Source organism: Gracilinanus agilis, chromosome 4, assembly GCF_016433145.1.
Source record: "Gracilinanus agilis isolate LMUSP501 chromosome 4, AgileGrace, whole genome shotgun sequence".
NCBI lineage: Eukaryota > Metazoa > Chordata > Mammalia > Didelphimorphia > Didelphidae > Gracilinanus > Gracilinanus agilis.
Window position 1 is genome coordinate 362,109,308 of NC_058133.1, and position 12,052 is coordinate 362,121,359.

Genomic DNA, 12,052 nt, shown 5'->3' on the forward strand with positions numbered 1-12,052 from the left:
ACTTAAACTTTATTAACTGAAATATCTCTTATGACCCATATCTAGAACGAATGGGCAAAATCTATACTGAAGTCTGTACTTTTGAAATGTTCAACTTAAGCTCAATGTAAGGTTGTGTCAGGGCAGCTAGGTCACTCAGTGGCTAGAGAACTAAACCCGGAGACAGGAGATCCTGGATTCATATCTGGACACAGACACTTCCCTAGCTTTGTGACCCTGGACAAGTCAATTAATGTGAATAAGGCAAATCACTTAATCCCAATTGCCCATACCCTATTGTTCTTCTTCTGCCTTGGAGCCCATTTAGTAAAATTATTTACCTTTTTCTAAATAATTATATATATATATAAAACCTATTTCTAAATAATTATATATATATATATATCACACACATACAATTATTGGTTATAATTCCATCCCTTCCCTTGGACTGCTGCTACTGACCTAAGGTCCAAAGTAGGGGAGATGATACCTTTCCATATCAAATACTAAAAAAAAGAGTATATACAACTTCTCAAATATCTTATTCTAGAGTTTTTCAAATAAACTTGATAAAATTCCATTAATATTTCTAAGAATGCTTTTTTATTTTTATTTATTTTCAAACCCATACCTTCTGTTTTAGAGTCAATACTAAGTATTGGTTCTAAGACAGAAGAGTGGTAAAGGCTAGGCAATGGGGGTGAAGTGACTTGCCCAGGTTCACACAGGTAGGAAGTATCTGAGGCTAGATTTGAACCCAGGATCTCCCATCTCTAGGCTTGGCTCTCAATCCACTGTGCTACCCAGCTGCCCCTTCAAGAATGCTTTTTAGAAAGCATTAAGACCATTCTACGATAAAGCAATAATTCCCAAATACATAATCAAAATAAACAATATTACTCAACAAACGAAGAAAATATTTATGGATATACTGAATGGCACAATTTGTTAAGATAACAAATTTTGTTTTAGATGAATTAAAAGTATTTACGTAATGTAACTAAATTTTTCTAAACCTCAGAAAACATACCATTAAAATAAAATCTAAGATTATGTTTAAAGTCAGTAAAAAGATCAAGGTTCTTAAAGTGTCTGATTTAACCTTATAAGGAAAGAAATCCTGATTTTCAGAAACACAATCTATACATGGAGAGTGAAACTTTCAGTTTACTTTCCTGAGAGATTAATAAACCCTGTAGCTGAATTATCATGTAGTTGCATTACTGTATTTTTTTTTCTAAGTCTAAGCTGTGACTTTATCAGTTGGAGAATTCCTGATGTGGAAATTCCCTTCACTGATGTAGACTAATTAATTGCCTTTAACTTAGAAAGTCTTTGGCAGCTGTTTAAAACACTGAAAGGTTAAGTGACTTATTCTTAGTCATATACCCAGTATGTGGGAGAGGCAAGTCTTGAACCCAAATCTTCAATTGATAAAATGGACAGAACAGATATATTGGGCTTCTTATAATCTACTCATTCTGTACATGAAGAACAGTCAAAGCTTCAAGTATAAGGAATGTTTGATGGAAGACTATGCAATATTAGATAAGTACAAAATAGTTTTAAGTACAGTAAACTTACTTTCCTAAGTTTTCCACATGCCCAAGACAGGTGGAAAAACAGTAGTTATATGCAATTACAATGGAAGGATATAAGGACTGGAAATCCAATACTAGAACAGAGTTGCTGTAGAAACGAGATTCAGGCTCCATTATTAGGGGAACACACTGTGGAGCTCTCATTTGGGCTCTCTGCTGCATACTGGGAGTCACAGGGATATAGTTCATTGGCTTAGCAATACGTAGCATCATTGATTCCACACGGTACTGTAAGAAGAAGAAACCATTTAAACACATTTGTTACTCTGATTTGAAAAACGTTTGTCATATTTCATCCTTTGAGTAAGCAACACTTGATAAACACCTATCAATCGATCAACAAATAATTATTAAGCACCTATTTTGCAACAGGCTCTGTGCTAGGTGCTGGGGGACTACAAAGAATGAAACAATTCCTTTTCACAATAAACTTACATCTTAATGGAAGAGGACAATCAGTACACATAAATACACACATATATTTATAGCACATATTTAAAATGAATAAATACAAACATTATAAAGAGTTAAATTTAAATATAAGGCAGCTTGGGATGGAGGATATCAGAAGTTGTAGAGGATCAATACGTAATGTGAAAAATCCCTGAACTGGGTCTTAAAGGAAGGACTCTGAGGTGAAAGTAAGGAGAGAATGCATTAGAGCAGTGATGGCAAACCTATGGCGCGGGTGCCAAAGATGGCATGGCTACCCTCCCCCCAACCTCCCAGAGTTCATTACTAGAAAGACAGAGGGACTTGGGCAGAGCTGCTCCCCTCCCCCTCTGCCCAGCAGCCCAATGGGAGTGCCCAGGGTGTAAGGTGGGTGACACACAGGTGGCAGAGCTGGAGGGGAGCAGAGTGCTCAGGTCACTCCCCTCCCCCTTTCTATACTGGTTGACGTCATTCCTCACTTTGCCCACTCCTCCGCCCAGCAGCCCATTGGGAGTGCTTCCTCTCTCCCTTGTGTGGAGTAAGGGGAGTGGTAGGGTGAGCCTGGCACTTGGTAGGAGGGAAGGGGCATGGCATGCAGTCTCTGGGGCGGGGTGGGCATGGCACTCGGTCTAGGGGGTGGGGTGGGGTGGGGTCAGGGCTGGGCACTCCAAAAGGCTCATAATCACCGCATTAGAAGTACAGGGGAGGGCAGCTGGGTAGCTCAGTGGAGTGAGAGTCAGGCCTAGAGACAGGAGGTCCTAGGTTCAAACCCGGCCTCAGCCACTTCCCAGCTGTGTGACCCTGGGCAAGTCACTTGACCCCCATTGCCCACCCTTACCACTCTTCCACCTAGGAGTCAATACATAGAAGATAAGGGTTTAAAAACAAACAAAAAAAAAGAAGTACAGGGGGATGGGAGATGTAGTGTTGTGAGTGAGGAGCAAGAGAAATTCAGTTTGGTCAGATTGCAGAATGTAGGAATAACGTTCAACAAGATATAGGTTGGGGGCTAGGTAGTCAATTTAAATTGACAAAATGTATCATAAACAAAAATCATGTAATCTCATTCTATTCTTACAGTATAAGAGGAAGAATACTGTAAGAGTAGAATGAGATTACATGATTTATGTTTATGATACATTTTGTCAATTTAAATTATGGTGAGAGGGAGATCTTTAAAAGCTATCAATGTAAATTTAGTAACTGGAAAGCATGAGGCTACATTATAAGACTATTGCAAGAGCTGTTATTTAAAAAAATAGGGCAAGATTTAATCTGAATGTAGTTGTGCCATAAATGGGAAAATGTAGAAAATATTTTGATAGCCTGCTATGTTGATAGAGCTAGTTAGGGAACTATTACAGTAATCTTTGAGAAATCAAAGAAAATGGGAGAGGTTCCAGAAGCCTAGGGATGCCCAGATGTTCTCTAGTTTTTCAAGGAAGGTAAAAAGAAAGGTAGATTTTAGGAACTATGAGCTGGTAAGACTAATGCTGATCCCTGGCAGAATTATTGAACAGATAACAGAAAATAAAGAATTAAAGCAATGTGATTTCATATACATCATGTCAAACTAATTTTTTATTTTGACAGTGTTACTAGATTGTAGATCTAAGTCAGGTGATTATCTTGATTTTACCAAGGCATTTGACAAAGTCTCTCATGTTGCCCTTGAAGACATGATGAACCAATCAAAAAGTGCTTCTTAAGGATCTATTATGTGGTTGAGAAAGTTCCTGTCCTCAAAGAATTCAGATTCTAATACAGAAATATAACACATGTAAGGGAGCAATGGCTAGGGAAAGGACTTTTTTAGGCAGGTAGAGAAATGTCGATCAGATGATAGTACAATTATAGGTATATTTATAGCTAATTGAACAATTGTACTCATTAAGGGGTGGTTATCAGTGTTCTAGTATCACACTGAAGGACTCTGTCCTCAAACCTGAAGTTTCCAACATTTTTTATCAATGACTTAGTTGGTAAAAACCAAGGTAGATTAGCAAACTGACAAAATTGTGAGAGACAACTAATATGTGGGATGTTAGATTCTTGATTTAAAAAGATAGGTTGGAAAAATGAACAAAAACAAGATGAAATTTAAAAGGCATAAATACAAAGCCCTAAGTTTTCTAAAAATTACTTAAGTAATTTTAGGGTAAGGGTTCAGTACATTTGATGATTAAGACACAAAGGATGATGTCATAAGTAAATTAGGAAGGTATGGAAAAATGAACCTATTAGATCTATTAGGATAAGAGAAGAATTTATGACCAAAAAAGAGAGAGGATCATGGGAAGTAAAATAGATAATTTTGACTACATGAAATGAATATGTTTTTGCCCAAACAGAACCAATGCAGCCAAAATTAGAAGAATAATAGGAACTGTGGAAAAAATTTTTTTTAGCAAAGTTATCTGATGAAGGCCTCGCTTCTCAGCTATGTGAGGAACTGAGCCAAATTTATAAAATAAAGAGCCATTCCCCCATTGAGGATGAGGATACTTGAGGAAGAGGATGTTTGCAGAAGAAATAAAATCTTTTGCATGAAGATTTGATATGAAAGACATGAAAAAATGCTTGAAATCACCATCAATTAGAAAAATGTAAATTAAAACACAACTCTTAGAAACCTTGTTAAATTGGCTAACATAAGAGAAAAGGAAAATGACAAAGCTGGAGGGGGTGTGGAAAAATTGGGATACGAATGCACTATTGGTAGAGCTGTGAATTAGAAGCCATTCTGGGGAACAATTTATAACTATGTGCAGAGGGCTATAAAACTGGGCATACCCTTTGACCCAGTAATATCACGACTAGGTTTGTATCCCAGAGAGATTACAGAATAAAGAAAAGTACCCATTTGTACAAAAATATTGATAGCTCTTTTTGTGGTGGCAAAGAAAAGGAAATAGAGGGGATGCCATTCAAATGGGGAATCGCTGAACAAGCTATGGTATATGATTTTGATATAAGAAATATAACATGGAAATATATAATATAATAAGACATATAATACGGAAAATTATGATATGAGAAATGATGAGCAGGATAGTTTCAGAAAATAATGAAATAACAGTGCCTATGCACATAGAAGACACTTAAAAATGCTTACTAACTTGATTTAATAAAATGCTTTTTGACTTTTCAAAAAAGAGGAACTACAATATCTGATGGATTACACATGACTAAAAAGTTTAGAGACATTTTTTAATCTTACCTGTGAGCCCCTGGTCAGAACATGTAAGAATTGAATCCCAAAAAGCCTGGCCATTTCACTGGTTTTTCCAATCAGGTCCAACTGTTCTAACATCTGGAGATTTCCACGGACACGGCTAACATAATGATCAACCATTTTCCATCTGTTGAAGAAAACAGTATTATGAATATTAGTGACTTTAGAAGAATTTGGTCATTTGAAAACAGGTAATATTTTCACTTTGTGAAGAAGTATATTTTTAAAGCTTCAGTGTATGTCAATAATTTCCAACAAGAGAAAATTTGCTTATTCTGTGATACCAATGGTAAGGCATCATCAGTGCTCCAGCGGCCACCAGGCTTACTCAGAATGTCTGATCATGACCAGATGAAACAAGATTGAGCTGACTTCCCCACCTTCATTTAGTTATATGTCAGGTGAGCTGCCATACACATATGCTTCGCTGCTCTTTTTTATTGTGTTTTTAATTCTATGGTTCTTAAGTACAGCAGTTACTCCAAATTAACTTGTAAAAGTTCTTCTAAAAACACTTTAATGACTGTTAAGAAGCTATAGAGGCTGTTGGGCTAGGAAAGTCAAGTGTTTCTAGGATCACTCAAGTTCACAATAAAACAAGATCTATCACACTAAAGTGCAAAGGAAAGTGCAGGTGAAAACAAAGAAAAATACTTCAAGAACTGATGAACTGTTGCCATAAACTGGCTTACTCTCCAGAAATTCAGCATATCCAGAAAAGCAAAGACTTTTAAATGGAACTGGTATCTAAAGGGGTTGTTACTGGTTCTTCTACTGCAATGGTTCAAATAGAAATGTTTCTTATAACCATATATCAAGTTAGAAAATCACAAATCAACATAATCTATGATGTATTATTATATATTTTGTTAAACATTTCCCAATTACATTTTAATCTGGTTCAAATACTTGGGATTTTTCTGGTCCAGTATGCCACAACTTTTCTGCTCTACAGTGTGATACAGGTTTCCTAAAGTTGAAAGAACAGTACTATTTTCTAAAAAGCTGCTAATTGTTGCTGTGGAACCTCCCCCCCCCCAACCCCAAATTCTTGTCATGCCTGGCAAGATAAGAAAAATACTAGGGATCTGGTTTTGGAAAAAGGCAATTTTTACAGATGAAACTAATTTTTCATCATAGCTTAGCATTAATTTTGATCTTTTTTTTTTTTTTTTTAACAAGTTGGTAGTTGGACTCCAAAGACAGCTCATTCAGGAATGACTTTCATATTAGTAATGAATCTTTGTCTGTTAAAATCTAACTTTCAATTTTTGTGATATTATTCTGTTTGCCATATTTAGCATCTTCTGATTCTTTTCCTAATAAAATACTCCATATATATGCATGAGGATTTTGTGTAGTTTATAAGCCTTTCTCATTCCCAACTCTTGAACCAGATTTCACAATATATTTTGCCAGTCATGTCTATTTACATTTTTGCCTAAAAGTTTCTGATTACCAAAGCATATGTTGAGTTAATTTAGAGGGTCTTATCACATTTTAAAAAGATTTTTTTTTGCCTCTTTATGTTTTTCAACATATGTTGGTACTTATGGTGCAGTTCTTTTCATGGTGATCACTTTGAACCCCAAATACTGCAACTTAAAATTCCATGAAATGATGTTTCTTGTTGCCTTTGGATGTACAATAAAATTCCCATGTCAAGGGAATGACAAAAATTCAACAACAAATTTAAGTACTATATTAGGTACTACAGATACAAAAACAAAAATCAAATAACCCTTGTTTTACATTGTATCTGGGAGTGACAAGCACACACATATATATATACATATATATATATATATATATATATTTTGTAAAAAATTTATACAAGGGAATTTTGAATAGGGCAAGGCACTAGTAGACAAAGGAAGCAGGAAAGGTTTCATACAGGGATGGCATCTGGGTGGAACTTTAAAGGAAATGGGAATCTAAAAGCTAGAGGGAAAAAGAGAATGTATCCAGTCCAAAGTCACAGAGATAGAAACTAGGCTATTGCTGGGATGAATGGCAAGGAGACTGGTTTGCACAAAATAAATGTCCCCAATCACTGGAACACATTAACTAGAATCACAGAATCATAGAATTTAGATAATGCAATTGACTCAGTGATGAGCAAAATAAGGCCTTGAGAATTAAAATGATCTGCTAAAAAAAAAAAAAAACAACCCAAACCCCAAATGAGTAAATGGTGGAGCCTATACTGTAGTCTGTATATTAGTTATTTAAATCCACAATTAACAACAATGCATTTTATTGATCTATTTTTTCTTTTAAATTACCAATATTTCTTCTAATATTCCTTTCCTCTCTGCCTCAGAGAACTGTCTCCTATAATACTTTTCTTCATTAAAAAAAAAAATGGAAAAAAGTTCCGTAAAACCAACTAATACTTCAATAGGAAACTAAATTATCTCCTAGTTCTGTTTCTCATAATGCTTGATCTCATGTCTCTTCCTTTTTTATCAGGGATATGATATTTTATTAACATATATTTGCTTGGGTAAATGCCTTATTTAAGAGTCAATGAACATAAATGTTATAAAAAGGTTAGGCTCTTATATACTAATATATGCCAGTGGAGTAAATACTTCTTGAGGATAGGAAATCTTTGTTATTATTGTCCTAGCACAGTGATGTCAAACTTTTAAGAGACCAAGTGCCCAAATTGTAACCCTCACACCACATGTGAGCCCCCCACCTTACCCCGCACAGGGGAGGAAGTGCTCCCATTGGGCTGCTGGGAAGAGGGGCAGGTGATGTGAGGAATGTCCTCAGGCTTCCCTGGAGAGGGGGAGGGGAACAGCCCTCTCTGGCACACTTTGGCATGCACGCCATAGGTTTACCAACATGATCCTAGGATAAAATACAAAATCCTCTGGTATTTAGAGCCCAACACAATTTGGCTCCAACATATCTTTCTAGGCAAAATTCATATTACTTTCCTGAATGCACTCTGGATTTCAGCCAAACTGGTTAATTCCCGCTGACTGCTTCATTTTTAGGCAACTGCTTGCCCTTTTGCATAGGTCTTGTCTTGCTGCCCATGCTTAGAATGTGCTCTCTTCTCTTTGTCTTTGCTAACAGAAGTTCCTAACTTCCTTTCTTCAAGTCTCAGTCCAAGTACCACTTCCTATAAGAGGCCTTTCCTGATTCCCCTACTTGTTGGATTTTCCTATCTCATCTCTCAAAATTTTGTTGTATTTTAATTTGAATATATTTTAAATCATTTGAGTATACATTGTCTCTCAAAAGAATGTAAACTCAGTGCTGGGCACATAGCTTGGTGGATTGAATTAAAATACCAGATTGACAGTAGTATGAAATTTTTGGTCATATCATCTCTTACTGACTATCTAGTACAAAGGTCGGCAACCTTTTTGGCCGTGAGAGCCTTAAACGCCTGTGGAAGGAGGAGGATGGAGGCAGAAGGTGCTGGAATATGGGGCCGGGGCTGAAGGGCCCCCTGGGGCACATCCTGGGGCTCTGACCAGACTGGCCCATCGGGAGGTGGAGCCAGATATGGCTCAAGAGCCATACGTTGCTGACCCCTGACTTACTACTAAGTGATGGATGGATGGATGGATGAAGTATCCAAAATGACAAATAGTAAGGATCTGTAAAGTATGTATTGTGTGAGGAAAGTTCTCCCTTTCTCCCACTTCTGGGTAACATGAATCACAGGACTGTGGCCTATGCTCTTGATCTGGAGAAAACTGAATTTTGATATGGAAGGGAGAGGGAGGTTAAAAGGTTCGAGACAAGGAAGTAGGCTCTCCTTATCTCTGGTGAGTGCGCCAGGGGAATGGTGGCTGCAGTGGCCAGGCTGAGATCATCCATGTGGTAGTTTAGGTTAGGCTATTTTACTTTAATCCTTTTACCTAATTCTGATCTTTACCTATTCAAGTAAATTTAATCAATTATTAAAATCCTAAGAACCAGGGTTCAAAATTGGTTTATTACAGTATTAATCTAAGCTCATTACAAAAAATCCTTGTTCAGAGCAACAGGTATGTACTTTATTTAAAGCAAACCCAATTCCCTGAACTTACATATGAACTCATATATATAAATGACTGCTATAGCCATTGTCAGTCTTCCTCCCTTTCCCTTTCTCTTTGGTGATACCTTCAGACAATTTACTGCTATAAGGAGTGCTTTGGGTCAGAAATGATGAAACAACAGAAATCAAAGAGAAATAATTTAGGGAAGTGACTAGGGACAAATTTTTAGGCAGGACCAGTTTGTCTGTAGTCTGCCACAGGATCTAAAAAAGTCTTTGCTCCTATGGCCTAGAACTCAGGCCAGTTGCAATAATTCTATAAATTTAGCCAATTATAGTTTTGTTAGCTTTTGTGGAGTAGTTTAGGAACATCTGTGACAATAGTTCTATGTAAAAATCACCCTGAATTTCAAACACTTTGACTTATAAAAAAATTTAGAACACAAACTCATTTGGAAATTGAGGACCACTTATATGTGGACTCACAAAAGACAATTGGAGTGATTATCTGCTTTATGTAAGACACAGTTCCTTTGCTACATTTTAAATGACCTAATTAGCATAAAACAGTTTTCTGCAAAACTTATCAGGTTCATAACAGTTGTATAAAGCAAAGAACTTCTGCATTCTAAGAAAACACAAAGGAGAAAAAAACATGGAAAGGTTATAACTAGTCACTGTACCCTCAATATCTTAAAAGAAGAGTTGTATGATCTCCCTTTGCAATATATTCCAGTGTTATATAATCCTTATTATGTAAATTGTCTTCCATTTCATTACTTAATTTTAACTTAAAACCATTTTTCATGATTTTTATCATTTGTAGAAATGGAGAAGATATTACCTTCTGCTCAAAGAGACTTAAGAACTGATATTTATTTCTGGTGTATGCTAATCATTAACAACTGTCAATTATACTTTTAATATTAATTAGCTTCAGGTTGAATTTCTGTTTTTATTTATTATTTGAGTTTCCCCAATATTTTTATTTCTTTAATGTGAAGACATAGCATTTTCCTATAATTTTACCTTACTTTTCGATATCAAGAAATATAAGTTTCAAAGAAAGCAGATGCTGAATATGTAGCCTTCTGAGCATATCCAAGTCTTCTTAAGGGGTTAGTCTTTTGGATATCCTTACCCTTAGGCCTCTTGAAATTTAATAAGCATATTTCATTCACCTCTAAATTAGACCTCATAATGCGATCAACTTTTCCTCTAACAGCTATCAAACATTCTATTAAAAAAATTTAGCATAAATGATAAAAGACAATATCCCCCTCAAAGAAATGAAACATTACCTGTATAGATCTGTCTTGTTATCAAACCAATCAGACAATACCCGAAATGTGAAGAGAGGAAAACGTTGGTGAAGAACATGAAAACTTACATTTTCAAAGGTATAGTTAGTTAGAGCCACCTGGAAAAATTTAAATAATTATTACGATATTGCTATATTTAATTATTAATTCTAGAAAGTTTCAGATACTACTTAAGCCTTTAGTGATAGATTTAAAAATCATATTTAATAATAACTTTGCAGATCACTGATACAAATTCAAATAATATATTCAATTTACATTTAAATATATTCAAATTCAAATAATATTAAATTTGGAATAAAAAGGTAATTCATTCACAAACTCCATTAATCAGGTTAATTTTATATTATTTCTAGGGTTGTTTTTTGATGTCAAGCTGTCTAATAGAATTCCATAAGCCTGTTTTTTTTATGAGAAGAAAGGATGAAAGTGTCATCAATATAATTACATATTTGTAAAATACCCAGGTGAAAGTTGGATTGATGTGAAATCATTTGTCAATCTACCCCTTGAAGAAAATATGGGGGTGGCAGCTGTGAAGACAGCAGTTGCCTATAACTGTGGCAAAGAAGGCAATGCCTATTCTTAAAGAGGGGTGAAGCAGAAGTGGTATTTGAGGAGTATACTACAAAAGTTGGCTCTGTCAGATAGAACAACACAGAAGGTGAGTTTCTGAGGCAGAAATAGCATGAAGACAGGAGACAAATGGGATGGGAGACTTAATTTGAAGATCGGTGGAGGTCTCTTTTTGTTAAAATTGGATTAACCAATAAAATCCTGACTTACCTTTTTGAAAATTTCATCTTTCAGAAAATATGAAACAGAGAAAAAAATGACTAATATTAATTTTAGTCTGATCCAAAAGGAGAAATGGTTTAGTAAAGTGAAAATTATGGAAGTTTCCTTTGGGTTTAAGAGAGAAAAAGAAAGGAATGTTAAGACTTTTTGGAGAGCAGATCTTAGAAGGTTCAGAAAAAAAGACAAGAGACAAGTCCTTGACTTATATTCTGGAAGAGAAGGCTGGCTCAAGAAGAACAAGAGACTCTTGACAATGTAATTATTATCATTATTTTTAATCTTTTAAAACCTTTACTTTCTGTCTTAGTAACAACTCAAGGACTAGGCAAATGGAATTAAGTGACTTGTCCAGGGTCAAAGAGCTAGCAAGTGTCTGAGGCTAGATTTGAACTTAAGTCTTCCTGACTCCAGGGCTGGTGCTCTATCCAACTGAGTCACCTAGCTGCCCTGACAATTTAATTCTGATGACACAAATGCAGATTATTTTAATGAGGAAAAAATGGGGGAGGTATCTAAAGGGACCAGTGGAGCAATATATGGAATTCAGATTTTAAAAGAACAAAAAATGTGAGTGTGGGCACAAAACATTGATACAGCTTTAAAAATGTCAGGAAGTGGGGGTAGCTGTGTAGCTCAGTGGATTGAGAGCCAGGCCTAGAGACGGGAGGTCCTAGGT

At 35.8% G+C, this 12,052-nt stretch overlaps 1 protein-coding gene across 1 annotated transcript in view; it reads right to left on the reverse strand.

Moving 5' to 3' along the window:
• The window catches only part of REV3L (REV3 like, DNA directed polymerase zeta catalytic subunit), a 274,157-nt gene that overhangs the window by 44,139 nt on the left and 217,966 nt on the right, over positions 1-12,052 (reverse strand). The window contains exons 21-23 of the mRNA XM_044676720.1: positions 10,558-10,676; positions 5,236-5,377; positions 1,567-1,811 (exon numbers count right to left, since the gene is read on the reverse strand). Coding sequence (XP_044532655.1) covers positions 1,567-1,811; positions 5,236-5,377; positions 10,558-10,676 — 506 coding nt within the window. The remainder of the gene's footprint in view (positions 1-1,566; positions 1,812-5,235; positions 5,378-10,557; positions 10,677-12,052) is intronic.